The sequence below is a fragment of the Myotis brandtii genome, unplaced genomic scaffold (genome assembly GCF_000412655.1).
Source record: "Myotis brandtii unplaced genomic scaffold, ASM41265v1 scaffold230, whole genome shotgun sequence".
Taxonomy (NCBI): domain Eukaryota; kingdom Metazoa; phylum Chordata; class Mammalia; order Chiroptera; family Vespertilionidae; genus Myotis; species Myotis brandtii.
In genome coordinates this window covers 5,207,973-5,226,503 of record NW_005358650.1, presented here as the reverse complement: position 1 = coordinate 5,226,503, position 18,531 = coordinate 5,207,973, and the positions used below count along the sequence as shown (strand labels likewise).

At 34.5% G+C, this 18,531-nt stretch overlaps 1 protein-coding gene across 5 annotated transcripts in view; it reads right to left on the bottom strand.

Moving 5' to 3' along the window:
* FER (fer (fps/fes related) tyrosine kinase) overlaps positions 1-18,531 on the bottom strand; it is a 316,192-nt gene that overhangs the window by 244,015 nt on the left and 53,646 nt on the right. For all 5 annotated transcript variants that reach the window (XM_005866441.2, XM_014539888.1, XM_014539886.1 and 2 more), the window contains 2 exons: positions 17,116-17,289; positions 12,912-13,011 (listed from right to left, as the gene is read on the bottom strand). In XM_005866441.2, coding sequence (XP_005866503.1) covers positions 12,912-13,011; positions 17,116-17,289 — 274 coding nt within the window. The remainder of the gene's footprint in view (positions 1-12,911; positions 13,012-17,115; positions 17,290-18,531) is intronic.

Below are 18,531 nucleotides of genomic sequence, written 5' to 3'. Positions count from 1 at the left end.
GGGGGGGGTGGGGGGGGAAGGAACATCTGTAATGCTTTCAACAATAAAGATATATTTTTTAAATTTTAAAGATATATTTTTAAAAATTTTATTTGTTTAAAAAAAAGTATAACTAGTGAATTCAATGAATTTCATACATGATGTTTTTTTAAAAAATATTACTTTTTATATGAACTCTATTCCTAATTGTTAATAAAGATATATTTTTTAAATTTTAAAGATATATTTTTAAAAATTTTATTTTAAGTTTAAAAGGTATAACTAGTGAATTCAATGAATTTCATACATGATGTTTTTTTAAAAAATATTACTTTTTATATGAACTCTATTATTCCTAATTGTTACTAGGATTTTTTAGCATGTAACTTGAAGAGTCACACTCTCCACAGAAACATTTTCATGGAGACATTTAAAATATTTAAACCACCCATCTGTCCTATTTACACAGATTTTTTAACTGCACAGTACCCATCTGTCTTTCCAGCTGGTGCAGAATGATTCACTAAATATGCAATACTCACCTCACTAAGATTTTGTAATCTAAAATAACATTAGAAAAGTTAAGAAGTTCCCAGATACTTTTTTCCTTATCAGATTTAGTGTATGACAAATAAGCGAAAGAAAACTATTATTGCCAAATCTAATTATGATTATTAACACAATTTGAAAAAAAAATTTTAAAGCCTTTGAAAACATTGAAGGCAGATTCCAGTACATTAAAATAATGGCAATAAATTATTTTTTAAAATTTTGGACTTAAAACTAATTTTGGGGGGGAGATATGTTTTCATAGATTGGGGGCCCTGATTTTGTACTCTACAGTTCATGTACACTTGTGCATTTGGATATAATATGTACTTGGCACAGTCTCATGATCAATTGATTATTCTCTCTGCACTCTCCCTTCCTTGTAGGAATATGAAAAGTTTGGTACAATTTGGAAAGAAATTCTATTATATTTTTTTCCTGACTTGTTTTAAATATTTAGGGTCCCATTGAGAATATGTAAATAAATTCAGGAAATAGTAATACTATGTAAAAATCAAAATTACTGGTAAAATTTTAAAAATTCTATTCATCTAACAAAATATATCGCAAAAAAACTAATATGATTCTTGCCACATAAGCTTGTTGCCTCAGAATATCTCAGATCACTATTATACTTGCTTAACTTTTAAATAACTATGTTAGAGCTGAAAATTAATACAAAGTATACAAAGTGAATAAATTCTCATTGACAGATACAGAATTGTAATTCTGTTGTTGTATACTTTGTTTTGTTTTAATAAAAGGCAATGAGCAGGGCATAGTGTTATTCTATGTGTCAAACAACGGAGTAAACCATCCAATTTTTCCTCTTCTACATAATAAATTATAATTCTTTTGCCACCACTTGTTGACAAATCTGTTTAATGTTTGTAAAAACAGAGTGTGCATACATGGCATGCCATAAACAATATTATGAGGTTAGCAAAGCTCAACTATGTAAGCTTGACCTTCACAAGAGACAGTCTACTTACTTTTGACATTTTAGGTGATTTCTGTTCATTATTTTGCTGTTTAAAACTATGTCCCTAAACATAGTGCTGAAGTGCTGTTTAGTATTCTTATGTTTAAGGTGGGTGTGGTGTGCCTTACAGAGAAAATAGATGTGTTAGATAGCTTTTAGTCATGAGTTGTAACACTGTGGTTCAATGTTAATGATTCAACAATATATATTAAAGTGTCTTTAAAAAGAAACACACACAAAACAATGTATTGTTAGGTGTACTGGTGATGTATTGCTCAACTGTCAAAACTGTGACTCTGCTAGGGACAATGATTCAGTACTCAGGTAATGCTAATTTAGTGCTCACAGTAATTTTAAAGAGTACTAGAGGCCCGGTGCACGAAATTCGTGCATGGGAGGTAGGTTCCTCAGCCCAACCTGCACCCTCTCCAATCGGAGCCCTCAGGGGAGCCCTTTCCAATCTGGGAGCCCTGATGGCTTAGGCCCACTCCCCATGGTTCTCTGCTCTCTGTGGGGCCTGGCCGCTCCATACCTGCTGCCCAGAGGCTCTCCGTAGCCCAGAGGCTCTCCGCGGCCGGGGCGGGATGCTTGCCTCATTGTGGGCTTGATCCCCATTTGGGGGCATGCAGGAGGCAGCCAACCAGTGATTTTCTCTCACCGATGATGTTTCTGTCTCTCCCACTCCCTTCCTCTTGGAAATCAATAAAAATATATTTTTTTTAAAAAGAAGAAGAAGAAGAGGAAGAAGGAGGAAGAAGAAGAAGAAGAAGAAGGAGAAGAAGAAGAAGAAGAAGAAGAAGAAGAAGAAGAAGAAGAAGAAGAAGAAGAAGAAGAAGAAGAAGAAGAAGAAGAAGAAGAAGAAGAAGAAGAAGAAGAAGAAGAAGAAGAAGAAGAAGAAGAAGAAGAAGAAGAAGAAGAAGGCAAGTGTGGACAGTTTGGCTCAAGTAAACTCATAAAAGTTCTCTACAGGTTTGAATGCTTTTACATGAACACGACATATACACCTGCTGGTTTCTGAGGGCGAGGCAACAGAATCAGTCCATGAGGTCTGCTGTGAAACTGTAGAGGAGTCTGTTTTTTCCTGTCAAAAGCCAGGTCACCCTTAGAAAGAGTGTAGAAAACCGGAAATGGGACTTACAAAGAGAAAACAGACAAAAGTGAACAGAGGGATGCTCCTGCACTCTTTTCCACCCAGACAGGCCGGTTTCTCAAACATCCTTCCTCCCTGAAGTTGGTGAGCTGAGGCCTAAGGGTGGGGGAGTCAGAGAAGCCTGAGGCAAGGTCCGAGGCTCTGACGTCACCAGAGAGCTTTCTGCATTTGAATGAAGCCTTGGAGTGAGATCCATTGGATTGAATCACCCTGACCTCCTCTCCTCCCGCTTGCTCCCTACCCTTACCCCTACTCCCCGAGCCCAGGATCTGTCTGCTCCCAGCTGCCTCCCCCGAACATGCCAGGTGCAGGTGGATCCCAGAGAGTGGGCACTGCTCCCCACAGCAGCGCCCAGCTCCAGATGGTGCCAGCGCCCTGCAGCCTGTGGTGCTGCGGTCCCAGGGACAGCAACACCCAGCAACGGCAGATCCTCAGCCTCCCTCCAGACACAGGAGGAAAGACAACCTAAGCAGCAAGCCTAAGGGACACCCGGGAGGGACGTGCTTGCTGAGCTTCCATGTAGAAGGCCACGTACACACTGCCCAGAGGCCCTCCAGGGCCGGGGCAGGACACTTGCCTCATAGCCACGATGACAAAGCAAGCATTCTGCCAGGCCGCTCATGCTGCCCACTCTCAGCGGCTGCCCCCCAAGGACTGGGGGACTCCGGCGGGCTGAGGGGACTGGATGCCGACATCTTTGTGATGGAGTAATGGTTAATTTGCATATTACCCTTTTATTAAATAGGATAAATATCATAAATAACAAGAATCAATCGTATAACCAGAATCTGACCAATTCTAATCACATTTGCTACTACCACCCAGTCCAAACCAGCATAAGCCAGTGCCTGGATTACTCCAATAGCCTGGAAGCAACTGGTCTTCTATATCCATCTTTCCCCCACCCTCTTATTTTCAACAGGCTATCAGAATTCTCCTATAAAAATGTAAGTTAGTTCATGTCATTCCTCTGCTCAAAACCCACCAATGGCTTCCCATCTTACTCAGGGTAAAGGGTTTTAAAGAACTACCAAGACCCTTCATAATCTGTGTCTCCCTTGCCACCACCATCATTCTTCCTCTGATTCTCATACCTCCATGCCTTTCCCTTATTAATCCTTCAGATCTAGCCACACAGATGACTGTTATACTTCTCAGATATGCTGGACATGATCCCATTTCAATGACTTTGCTTTGGCTATCCCTCTGTCTCAGAGTAATCTCTGCCCCATAAAACCACATGATTGACTCCCTCACCTCCTTCACTCTTTATTTCAAGGTCTCTTGCTCCATAACAACTAATCTGATCAACCCCCAAACACTCTATCTACCTATAGTGTTTTCTCCATTGTAATTATTACCATGTAATATTCTATGTTTCACTTTTTAAAAATTAATTAGTTATCTTCTGCTCTAAAATATAAGCCTTTTGGAGGCAGGGATTTTTGGATATTTTGTTATCTGTAATATTCCTAATATAAATAACAGTGCCTGGCACATAACAAGAAAATGTATGAATTGCTATAGTTCTTATTTTAAAAATAAATTTAAACAAATAAAATTCTTAAAAAGTTACAAGTTATAGAAAGATTACAATTTTTACCTTCTGCATCAGTTCTAATAATCAAGTCCAAAACTAATATTGTTAAGGACATCACCTATAAAATGTAGAGGAAAATCAGCAAAAAGATTTAACTTCTCTTAACCTCTTTGAATGTGAAACTTAGTTTTATTTAACAAAACTAAGCAAAAAGGGGACAAAGCAAGTAATTATGCTTTCATTTTATTTCTAGGAAGTTACCTCCAGAATATAAATGAATCATGGAGCATATTCCATCCCACATAATATTTCAGTATCTAATAAGAATATTATAGCTGTCACTCCAATTTCTATAGCTTTAACCAAATGCAAATTTAGATTAGTAACTAAAAGTGCCATTACTCTTTATGACCTTGTAGAGTTCCTATCATATTAAGCTCCATGCAGTGAAAAGCATTCATGCCTTAAGTTAGATGCTAATATATCATGTACTAATAAGTAGGTCTAAAAAAAAAACGGAAAACCTCTCACTTTCAGGTCACTTTCAATAGAATTAATAATCAACAAACTTAGCTTAAACTCTCCTTTGGTCTTTAGCAAGTCCTGTATCCAAATGTATTTCTTCTCTATGTTGAACTGAGAGGTAAATTTGAATTTCAGAATATTTTTCTAGAACCTCCATACATCATCCATACATAATTTTGATTTTTAAAAATCCCCAAGGTTTAGAGATTTTTGAATAAGAAGGCCAGTTGTCATTATTAGTGGACTCAAAATGAGGAAATCAACTAAAATAGATTTTTTAAGTTTTATTCATTTTTTAAAATTTGAATTTATTTAAACACAAATTAACCATCTGTCTGAGATCTGAGCTCATTTCAAACTGGTTTTCATAATTAAAGTACTCCAAAGAGACAACTCAATGGATCTAATCAATTTTAATTGGCTATAAAATATCACAGAACTATTCATAATGAGTGAAGAGACAATTTAAGAAAATCTACTGCCAATTATAGAAAACTTTACTTTTTTTTTTAATGAGACATAACAGCTAATTCACCACAATCTAGCTATAGGTGCCCTCTTACTCCATCTGCTTAGGGTAGTGAGAGCTTATAAATAATCAGGGAATTTACTAATCCCTTAGCACTCTTTTGTATTTCTCATAGAGAAAGAAGAATTTGAAAGAAAGATTGTTTCCCACTCTTGTCATAAAAGTGTGTGAAGAGAGCTCTCTTCAAACTTCTCCAGACTGACTCCTACGGGCATGTATCTTGTGGAGTGGCTCATCCTGCCTTGTTTTTTGCCTTGAACACAGTGCGTGATAAAACAGAAGCATTCAGAGTTCTGCCCATGTAAGAGAAACCCCCCATAAATGCTATTGTCCATATTTTGAGGCTTGGTAAATATAAAACACTAGTGTAATTCTATCCATATAGAATCAATTAAATATGTCACATAAGAATGTGTAACTATGAGGCAGTTATTTTGAACATCTTTTCTAGTACTTCAGTATATCTTTAAGTAAACTAGAAAATAAGATTAGTAAATTTACAGACATAGTCATAGAAACTAACCAAAATAAAACAGAAGAGAAAAAAGACAGGAGGAAAAAATGATCACAGCATCAGTAGGCTGTGAGACAGTTACAACAGCTTAATACACACGTACCTGGAGTCTCTGAAGGCCAGCAGAAAGAGAAGGGGTGACAGTAAATATATGTGAATATATAATGGATAAAAGTTTTCCACACTCATTAAAACTACAAACTCTCAGGTATATACAAGAAGCTCAGAAGCCACAAACACAAGTAAAAAAGAAAAACCACATCATGACCAAATCACTTAAAACCAATGATGAAAAGCAAATCCTAAAAGCTGCCAAAGGGAAACAAAATGTGCAGATAAAACAGATAACACAGCAAAGAACAATATGAGGGATAATAAAAGTCACTTCATAATGATAAGAGAGTCATCAAGAGGATATAACAATCTTGACTGCTTATACACCTAACAACAGAGTCTCAAAATACATGAAGCAAAAAACAGAGAACTAAAAGAAGAAACAGAGAAACCCACAATTACAGTGGGAGATTTCAATTGCCCCATATCAATAATTGATAGAACAAGTAGACAAAAAATCAGTAGAAACATTAAAAATTTGAATAACAATATTAACCAACTGTACCAAGTTGACAAATAGACCACTCCAACCAATAATAGAACACACAGTCTTACCAAATATACATGAAGAATCAAGATATGTCATACTATGGGATATATAACATGTACATAAGTATAAAGAAATAAAGTCATAAAAAGAATATTTTCAGACCAAAATGGAAGTAAATTATGAATAAAAAATAGAACATCTCAAGAAAAATGCCATAACTTTAGAAAATTAAAAAACACAATTCTAAATAACCTATAGATCAAAGAATAACACAAGGAAATAAGAAAATATTTTGAACTGAATGAATATGAAGACACAATAGTATATGAAAAGGATAAAATGTTGCAAAAGAATACTTAGGGACATTCATAGCACTAAATGCCTGCATTAGGAAAGAAAATAAGATACTTTTCAAATCAATGATCTGAGCTTCCACATCAAGAAAATAGAATAATTGGTACAAACTAAGCTTTAACATTCAGAAGGAAATAATAAAGACTAAAGCATAAGTCTATTAAATAGAAAGCAAAAAAATAGGGGGGGGGGCAATAAGTGTTAGTGAGGAAGTGGATAAAAGGGAACCCTCAAGCACTCTTGGTGGGATAAATTTGTGCAGCCACAGTGAAAAACAGTATGAAGGTTCCTAAAAAAAAAAAAAAGGACAACATATGACCCAGCAATCCAACTTCTGGGTATTTATCTGAAGAAATCAAACATACTAATTTGAAAAGATATGTACCCCTATGTTCACTACAGCATTATTTACAATAACCAACATATAGAAGCAACCCTATGTGTATATAAACAGATGAATTGATAAAGAACATGCAATGCATATATACAATGAATATTACTCAGCCATAAAAAAGAATAAAATCTTGCCATTTATGACAACATGAACAGACCTAAAGAATACTATGCTAAATGAAATTAGAGAAAAGCTTATACTATATGATTTCACTTATATGCAGAAACATAAAACAAAACAGACTCATAAATATAGAAAATAAACTAATGACTGCCTGAGGGAAGTGGGGTGATGGGCAAAACAGGTGAAGGGGATTAAAGGTACTAACTTCCAGTTATAAAATAAATATGTCACAGGGAATATAGTCAATAATATTACAATAACTTTAAATGGTAACAGATAATCACTACTCATGACAATTCATTCACAAGGTATATAAATGTTGAATCACTATGTCATACACCTGAAAGTAATATATTGTATGTCAAAGTATACTTAAACTTTTTAAATAAATAAATAAATCTAGTACTAAGGCAATCAATCAATCCAATGATGCTGTAGAATGATAACCCCCCACACACAAACACACAAAAGCAAAACCAAAAGCTGACATTTGAGAATACTAATAAAATCGATAGACTTCTAGCTAAAATGATTAGGAAAAAAAGAGAGAAGACACAAAATACCAATATCAAGAATGAAAAAGGAAATGTCAGCACAAATTCTGCAAATATAAAAAGGTGATTTAGGGAATATTATAAACAACAATACCAATAAATTCAACAACTTAAATGAAATGGACAAATTCCTTGAAAGTAATAACCTACTAAAATTCAAACAAAAAGAAACAGATAAACCAAATAGCCCTAAATCAATTAAAGAAACTGAATTTAAAGTTTTAAAACCTTCAGAAGTAAATTCTACCAATATTTCAGAAATATGAGCTGTAGAACACAAATCTTTCTAAAAAATTGAATAGGAGGTAATCATTCAGAGGACAGCAATAGCCTTATAAAAATGAGATAACAATATTACAAGAAACAAAGAAAAAGACAGATGACATTTACAAACAAGTCCTAGCTGGTTTGGCTCAGTGAATAGAGCATCGGCCTGTGGACCGAAGGGTCCCAGGTTCGATTCCAGTCAAGGGCACATGCCCGGGTTGCCAACTTGATCCCCAGTAGGGGACATTCTCATCATGGATGTTTCTATCTCTCCATTCCTCTCCCTTCCTCTCTGAAAATATATCAATAAAAATATATTTTAAAGAAACAATGTAATCATCAAAAGCATTTTAAAAAAATTATAACCAAAAACTTAGCCAACCATATTCAACAATATAAAAATTGATAATGCAGCACAGGCAAGAAGAGCTATCATTCCAGGAATGTGAGGCTGTTGTAATATTTGAAACGTGAAAATCAATCAAAATAATTCACCATATTAAATCAAAAAGAAGAAAAAATGTCATCTCAATCGATACAAAGAAAGCATTTGACAAAAATCCAACATCCATTATAAAGAATGAATAGAAAGGAATTTCTTCAACCTAATAAAAAAAAATATTTGAATACTACAGCTAACATCATATTTAATGGTGGCAGACTTTCCCCCAAGTTCAGGAACAAGGCAAACATCTTTGCTCTTTCTGCTTCTACTCAACATTATACTAGAGGTGCTAACTAGGGCAATCAACAAGTAAAAGAAATCATAATGAAAAGGAAAAAATAAAACTCTTTATTCACAGACAACATGATCCTGTAATTCTTTTGTGAAATCATCTACTTTTATAAGGATGATGTGATGGCAAACTTTTCCAACATTTACAGGCGTATGTCAGAACCCTAGTCCAGATACAAACTATATTTATTCACAAAATTGTTTGATGGCAAAACATTGTGTTTAAAACCAACTAAGATGTTCAGAACTCAAGCTATAATAGAAAAGTAAAACCTCTGTACTTTGCATTCAAGAACTTGTTATTCTAAAACTCAGTGCTGCTATCAAGAAACAAATTATTAACTTCAGCTCAATCAGCTACACTTATTATGGTTGTTCTCCATGCTCATGTAAATAATAATCAATAGACTAAGGTCTAGGAAATAGTCAATAAACAGATATACATAGCCAAAAAAATAGACTAATGTCCAAATTAGTTCAAATCAATTTAATGCAAACATCTGTTCCCTCAATACAGCACCCAGCAAAACAAGTTTAATATTTAAAATATGTTTAAAAATAAATTAAAATAATGCTACATTCATATTGCAAATGAGTTTTTATTTTAGACTGAACATAAACTAAAGTCCCATGGGATATAAATTCTAACATTCAAAATTGAAAGTATTTTGTGTAGTCCATCCAGCAGGGGTCAGGAGTTTGGAATTTCAGCTTTAACCAGCCTTCCTACTGATCTGCTGCTACTGCTGAATGTCCGGTTGCAGTAACTGAGCCCTAGACTCAGAACCCATTCTTGATCAAACCCAGAATTTAACCCTTAAGATATTTCCAGGCCCTGTCTATCTCAAAACCTTTCTCTTCTCCAGCTGATTGCTATAAGTGAGACTGGTGTTTTAAATAGCTTTTCCAAGACTTCCTTCAATCTATAGTAATCTCCGGATGCCCAAATGGCTTGGGCATCCGCCGCCAGCACCCCAGCAGTGCCTAGGACCCACTCCAGAATGCCCTGGACTGACCTATCATGATAAACTAAGGTTCTGACATAAGCCTGTAAATATTGGGAAATTTGACATCACATTATCTTTATAGTGACTAAATAACTTCACAAAAGAACTCCTATTTCCATGTTAAACACAGATGCAGTCTGAAAACAGAAACAAAATATTCAGAAATATAATTTTATACTTTTCCATGTAAACATGAGTACAAAAAAGTTTCAATTGATTTTATTATGGAAGAGAAATTTATATATGCCTCATGCATAAAACACAATTACATAAGAACTTATTTTTAAAATATATATTCTAATATGTTATAAACTGATCTACTGGGAGTAATCGAATTCTTAAAAATAGGAAAATACTATCACTAATATCTTTAGAAAGAGAAATGTAAATAAGTTTGCACATTTTAATACAGAAAATTAAATCAAATAATACACCACTTAATACCAATGAAAACTACAGTCTTGAGATTTTCTGGTTGTCTTCCTACTATTAATACAACACTAAATAGTAGTTTATCTAGATCCAAAGTAATAAAGAACAATTATAATATGTAAATAATCTTTCATAATATAAGCATTAGGTACAAGAACTATTTGAAACTTTATTATGACATCAAAATGAGATTTCCATTTTTAAACAAAAACAAATAATATCATTAAAAATAGGCATCAAGACTTTGGAGTAATTATGTGTTTCTTTTCCTAATTTTTCTCTAACAGATACAGACGCAGTGTGAAACACAGCATAGTTGGATTATAATACTTGCTCTGGGTGAATTTCAATATGATTATTTATAATATAGGACACTAATTTGAGAATGCTAGCCAGGCATTTAGTAATGAACTTTATAAAATTAACTATTTTGACAGATTAAGTAACCATGCTAAATGTACAAAACTATTTCTGAACTGCTCTTTTTTTAAAATATATTTTATTGATTTTTTTACAGAGAGGAAGGGAGAGGGATAGAGAGTTAGAAACATCGATGAGAGAGAAAAACATCAATCAGCTGCCTCCTGCACACCTCCTACTGGGGATGTGCCCGAAACCAAGGGTACATGCCCTTGATGGGAATTGAACCTGGGACCCTTTAGTCCGCAGGCCAACGCTCTATCCACTGAGCCAAACCGGTTTGGGCTCTGAACTACTCTTGATGGTTTAGCAAAGTATCCCTTGTATAAATGCTAAATTTTGAAAGATGATAAGACTTTGAGTTCCCAAGTTAGAATATCAACTAGAAACAGGTAAGCTCCTTCAATACCTAGAAAATACTGCTTCAATCTCAATAACTTAAAGATAGAAAGTGCTCAGTAAGAACTTCTAAATTATCTAAAGCACTCTTAATAATAACAAAGGACTATAATTAGGTTTTAATATGAAGTTTGAAAATCTATCAAATATTCACACAATGTTAGAATTTAATGCAAGACTAACTCCAAAGTCTATGCCATTTTTACTTTTCTTTACTTAAATAACAGGTAATTAAATTACAAAAGCATTTTAAAAGAGATGTTTACATTAGTAAAGAGGTCATAACCTCAAAATATTGGTTGAAATACACGCAAAATAAGTAAGAAGAAAAATAAGGAAACTGCGAACATGGATTCATCTTCCCTACAAAAGCAAATAGAAACACTGTGAGAAACAGAAACATGAGTTAAATGTGGGAGGAGTTAGGGAAACATAGCTTAGGTGTTGGAGGAAAAATGGGAAGGGAGGAAGGGGGAGGGAGATAAGGAAAAAGAGAAACGGGGAAGAAGGCAAAGAAGCAGGATGAGTAGGGTGGGTGGGGAGACAGAAAGGGAGGAGGAAATAAGGAAAGGAGGGAGAACTACATCTAAATCAGAACCTCTTCTAATCTATTGAGAATAATAATAAAAACAGTGCTTTCATTGTACAAGAAATATCCAAATGCAGGAGCTGTTTATTTCATTTACTTCAAAAATAACAAGATAATATACAAGTAAAAGACAAAGAAAAATACATTAATAAAAGAGAATGGTAAATTAAATAGTAAAAAGAAAATGGAGTTTCTAATAAGGCTTACATACTTAGCCAGAAAGGAAAAAAAAAAATTTTTATTGATTGCAGAGAGAAAGAGAGAGGAACAGAGAGAGAGAAACATCAATGATGAGAATCATTGATCGGCTGCCTCCTGCACGCCTTCTACCGGGGATCGAGCCGGCAACACAGGCATGTGCCCTTGATGGGTATCAAATATGGGGACCCTTCAGTCCCAGGCCAATGCTCTATCCACTGAGCCAAGCCAAACTGGTTAGGGTGCCAGAAAAAAAATTTTAACTTCTATTATTTTAACTTTTATAATTAAAAAAAAACAAAATATGAAAACTGTTTAGCTACAATTCAAGACTATAACCATAAATCTCTGTTAAAAACATTGGTTTCTCTTTCCATTTACTTTCCAACTGTCCAATGAAAAGTGTAGGACACTAGACACATAAAATTCAGCTACAAAGGCAAGATAACACTACAATATGATCTTGTGATTTTAAAGGCTTTTAAGTATCATGGTAAAAAGGGGTTTGAAAAAGCTTCTAAACAAATACAACCTTGTTTTTCTTATTCAGCACTCACTAATTAACTAAATCTGATGTTAGATATCAATTTAAATACTTTGCATTCTATTACACAAATGCTACATAATTCCATTTAGTATACACTATTCAAAAACATTATACATCATTTTTTTATAAAGGAAGAATTATTACATAATTTCACAATCAGTCTATTTTGGTTTATTTTGGTATTTTTTAACATATTTTTATTGATTTCAGAGAGGAAGGGAGAGAGGGTGAGAGAGAAACATCAATGGTGAGAGAGAATCACTGATCCGCTGCCTCCTGCACGACCCACACTGGAGATCGAGCCCACAACCTGGGCATGTGTCCTGGCCGGGAATCGAATGGCAACCTCCTGGTTCTTAGGTCAACACTCAACCACTGAGCCATGCCAGCCAGGCATATTTCAGTATTTTTTAACGTAAATTGGTCTAAGTGGAATCATTCCACTACTTATAAAGATAACATTCAAATGATAAGAATAAAAATCACTAAAGTAAACACTTTTTCATAACTTTGCCATACCTTTAGCTAAAGCTTCTGTATATTTCTCTTTGGCAGAATTCATTTCTTTTATTAATTGTCTATAGCTGGATTTTAATTTCTCTAATTCCGTCTTTGTAACCTGTCAAAAAAAGAAATTTAAAATAATTAAAACATAAATTTACATGATCAAGAACTTAAATTCCAATGTGTACCTTACTGCTTATAGGTCAGAGTTGCTCTTTAATACACAATTACATACAATAAATTAAAAATTACTGGGGGAGGGGGGTCAATCAGGGAAAAAGGAGACATATGTAATACAATTTTTAAAACATTACTTTAGCCCTGGCCCTGGCCGGATGGGTCGTTGGTTGGAGAGTCATCCCTTACACCAAATAGGTTACAGGTTCGACTCCCAGTCAGAGCACACAGGGCACACACCTAGGTTTCAGATTCCATCCCCATTGAGGGCGTGAACGGGAGGCAACTGATGGATGTTTCTCTCTCACATCAATTTCTCTCTCTCTCTCTCTTTCTCTCTCAAATCAATTTTTAAAAATATCCTCAGGTGAGGATAAAAAAAAAAAAATTCTTTAGCTCTGGCCAGGTGACTCGGTTGGTTGGAGCATCATCCTGTATACCAAAAGGTTGCAGGTTCGATTCCCTGTCATATCTAGGCTGCAGGTTCAATCCCCGGGCATGGTGTGTACAGGAGGCAACTAATCCATGTTTCTCACAATGATGTTTCTCTTACTTTCTCTCTCTCTCTAAAAATCAAGAAAAACATCCTCAGGTGAGATCTAAGAGTTTCTTTGTTGATTCTCTTTAATTTCCTGCATAGACAATCATGTCATCTGTGAACAAAGGCAGCTATATTTCTTTGTTCCCAATCTGTATACCTTTTATTTATTTTTCTTGTCTTACTGTATTAGCTAATAACTTCCAATATAATGTTAAGAAACAGTGGTAAGAAGGAAGATTCTTGCCTTGTTCCTGATCTTAATGAGAAAGCTTCGATTTTCTCACCATTAAGTATGAAGTTAGCTGTAGGTTTTTTATAGATATTCTTTATCAAGTCTAGTAAGAGTTTTTATCATGAATGAGTGTTGAACTTTGTCAAATGCTATTTCTGCATCTATTCATATAATCACCTGATTTTTCTTTTATTAATCTGTCTATGTGATGGTTTCCAGTCATTGATTTTCAAATGTTGAACCAGTCACGTACCTGAAACACACACCAATTGGTCATGGTGTGTAATTTTTATGATACATTGTTGTATTTGATTTCTTAATAATTAAGGATTTTTGTGTTTACGCTCATGAGAGATATGAGCCTGTAGTTTTCTTTTCTTCTAATATCATGTCTAGTTTTGGCATTAGGGTAATGCCGGCCAAATAGAATGAATTAATAAGTTTCCCTCTATATCTTCTCAAAGAGTTTGTAGAGAATTGGTATAATTTCTTGCTTAAAAGTTTGATAGAATTCACCAGTGAACCCATCTGAACCTAGTACTTTCTGTTTTGGGAGATTATTAATTATTGATTCAATTACTTTAATAGATACTTGCCTATTCAGATTATCTATTTATTCTCAATTAGGTTTTAGTAGATTGTGTTCTTCAAGGAATTGGCTCATTTCTCTACATTATCAAATTTGTAGGCATTGAAGGTTCATAGTATTCCTTCATAAGCCTTTAATATCCACGGGATATGTAGTGATATACCTCTTTCACTTCTAATATTAATAATTTTTGCTTCCCTGTGCTTTTTTTAGTTAGCTAGCTAGAGGCTTCCTGATTGTATTGATCTTTTCAACAAACCAGTTAATTTGTTGAGTTTTCTCTACTGATTTCCTGTTTTCACTTTCCTGGATTTCTGCTCTAATTTTTATTATTTCTTTTCTTCTGCTTACTCTGGATTCAACTTCCCTTTTTCTACTGTCCTATGGTAGAAGATTAGATTATTGCTTTTAGAACTTTCTTCTTTTCTAATATATGCTATACATTTCTATACATTTTTCTCTGTCTCTTCCAACTATGTGTTTTTGCCTTTTGGTAGGCCTTACCATTTTTTCTTGGTTGACAAGCACGATGTTTTAGATAAAAGGAACTGATGTAAATAAAGCCTTTACCAATGTGGTGACAAAGATGTCAGGGCAGGGAAGCATTTTATAGTCCCATGACTAGGTCTCGGTTTTTCACTAAGCCTGTGCCCCTCAACTCTGAACATTACATGTGTTTCTCAGTCCCCAGCCCCCCTTTCACGAGACACGATGGCTAGAGTGTGCCAAAGTTGTGTATTTCCCTTCCCCCAGGTTGTTAAGCTCTGGTTAAACAGCTTCTCATAAGGGCAGATCTTGTTAAGAAGACCAGAATACTCTGGCATATGGCGAAATGGTTTCTTTTCTCCTCCCTCAGCCAGGACATGAGACTTTTCTCCAATGTTCACTGTGAGAACCTGGAAGAGATCCAGGAGGTAAAACTCAAAAAAGTATGGGGGCCACGCAACGACTGGATCCTCCTGAAGTTTTTAATTGTCACAGTTGTCCACACTGAGACTCCAGGACTTGTCAATTACCATTCAGGTTTTTCTGCAGCCAGCACTGGTTCCCAAGGAGGCTATGATAGGTTGTGATTTGCTATATTGGCTTAGCAGTCTACATAATTTTGGCAACAGCTGTTTGCCCTGTGACTTCACTTCTCTTATACACCTAAGAAGAGTTGTTCATTTTTTTAAATTTTTTCAGCCTTTTACTTATTGTTTGAATGAAGTGGCAACCTCCAAACTTCATATGTGCTCGACCAGAAATTAGAAGCCTTAACTTTTGAAGTTGTAAAGAACCAATTCATTATTTTGCAAACTGGCAAATTAATAGCAAAAAGCAAGCATTTATCCTGCCTTCCTTTTTTAAACTATACCTCAAGGTAACCAAATAGTTGATCTAGGGAAAGTCTTAATTGAAAAATTCCAGCTAACAATTGCATCAGGAATAATAGAAGAAAAATCTTGCCATTATGCAAACCCCACTGAAGTAATAGATTAATCATTGAACATGAATTGTTTCTAAAGCTATTAGATGAAAAGCGAAGGGAAACTTTATTAACAGATTGATCAGGCTGGCAAAACTGGAACCCATTAGTCATATTTAACAACACAAAATGATAAATAAGCAGACACAGACATTATATACCTCTGAAATAAAACAAGAGAAAGTCTATACCAGCACCTATGATGTGTACTTGTCCAAAATAAACAGCAAAAATCTTATCAAATCTCTAGATCTAACTTCCAGTTTACAGGAAAATTAGCAGATGAAAGAATACGTGAAATAACGTCACAAGATGCTAACAACAAAATCCAAAATAAAGGAAATTCAATTCTATAAGGCAAAATTACCCAGTTTCTCCCACAAATAAATGACATTTTAAAGAGGGGGGAGGACAACCTACATTAAAGAGAATTATTCAAATGTAATGTAATGGCCTGTTTGGATCCTAATTTAAATGAACCAACCACAAAAAGCATTTAAACAACAATCATTTGAACACAGAATATTTAATAACATTAGAAATTATTATTCAATTTTTAGGTAGGTTAGTAATAATATAATTGTGTCTTACAAAAAAGAGTATGTATTTTAGCAATACATAAGAAAATATTTATGAATAAAATGATATCTGGAATTTTCTTTAAAATGACCCAATATAGAAGAAAAAGTAGGTGAGAATATAGATGGGGAGAAAAAAATTTAATATGTGGGTGAAAGGGTGGATGAGAGTTCATTTTACTACCTCTCCTCTTTTGTACATTTGGAAATTTTCATAATTAAAACACTATAAAAGTTATCGGGAAAAGAAACACTCTGAATGTAGAGAAATTTAGAAATATCCTAATCTATTTTCCTTATATTTTCATTTTTCTTTTATGATTAGTGTTACACGATAAAATTTTTTTAAAGCCTAAAGGAGTTATTTCCATAAGTAAAAAATAAAAGTGATAAAAAAGCATTGTGTCATAGTTTAACTGGTGGTATTTTTTTCTTTTGTAGGAGTACATAAAGTAACAGTATATCTTATAATCAATAATGTCTTATATTAAAAAAATAAGATATTATTTACTAGAGACACCAAAACTTATTTCTAGTCAGGAAATATGCAGAAAACAATTTTTAAAAGTCAAACAGGATAAAATATTTCAGTGCATTTAAAAACCAGTTAAAGAAAAATTTGAGAAAGACAAACCTTGATCATCTCTGCCTCTATCTGCTGATGAACAGCTATATAACTTTTCTTCACCTGCTGCTTGTCTTTGATCATCATGGTGAGCTTGTGTAAGGGTCCAGAATTTAGGTCCTCTGCATGTGTCTTCATTATCCTACTAAGTTGTTCTGTCTGCTGAATCATAAGTAGCCAAGACTTTTAAAAACATAAAATTAGGGTGTATTAGAAGTTTGCATTTAGTTGTACTTTAATTGTCTAAAAAGCTTAAACATTTACTGTTACACACATTATTACATTAAGATAAAAATAGTAGGTTTCTGGCAATTGTGCAATAAGCTATGAATAGTTCATATTTAACATCTTCAACTTCAAGTCCTAATGCTTCAACTGTGTGTAATCAGAGACTATGCAGAATACTAGGAAAGGGGCTAAGGGACTCAGAACCCACACTTGCATTCTTCTGTTTTTCTTTTCCTTTTTTTTCTTTTTTTTAATCTTCACCCAGGGATATTTTTCCATTGATTTTTAGAGAGAGTAGAAAAGAGAGGGAAAGACAGAGAGAAATATCGATGTGAAAGAAACACACCAATTGGTTGCTCCTGCACACACCCTGACCAGGCCCAGGCTGGGAAATGCCTGCAACTGAGGTACGTGCCCTTGACTGGAATCGAACCCAGGACCCTTCAGTCCACAGGCCGAAGCTCTATCCAATGAGCCAAACCGGCTAGGGCTTCTGTTGGTTTCTCAACACACTGATACATTGTTTCTGCTCACACCATTCTAATTCCTCACAAAGGCCACTATTTCCTGATGCAACAGAATTTTCCCATCTTTATTCAAAGCCTGTCTCTCTCTGGCATCAGATCTTGCTGACTCTTCTATTTTGGCTTGTATGAGTTCTTATCTTCCCACATACAAATTTGCTTCCTCCCTTCCTAAAAATGCTTTCCCAGTCTTTCTACCTGTTCATCTTTGCTGCTTATGTCTTAAATACAGGCAATCTCTGGATTTCTAGCTATAGTCATTCTCTTTTGTTAGTAGATATCATTAGTTCTCAATGATTTTCCAGCACAGCATTTTGCCTCAATAGCAGAGACACAAAATGATGGAAAAGACAAGTCATGTTATTAGAATTTCTAATTTATAAATACTGAAAAAAGTAACAGAGGAATGCTCAATATAGGTCTCCTATTCCGAAACAATAATTGAAGATTTACCACAGTCAGGGAAAATCCATGTTAAAGATACAAAAAATGGACAAGAAACAAAATCTCTGACATATGCCGAAGCAATTTCTTCACTGATACTGCTCCTAGGGCATTAGAAACTAAAGAGACAATAAACAAATGGGACTACATCAAAATAAAAAGCTTCTGCACAGCAAAAGAAACCATCAACAAAACAACAAGAAAGCCCACTGCATGGGAGAACATATTT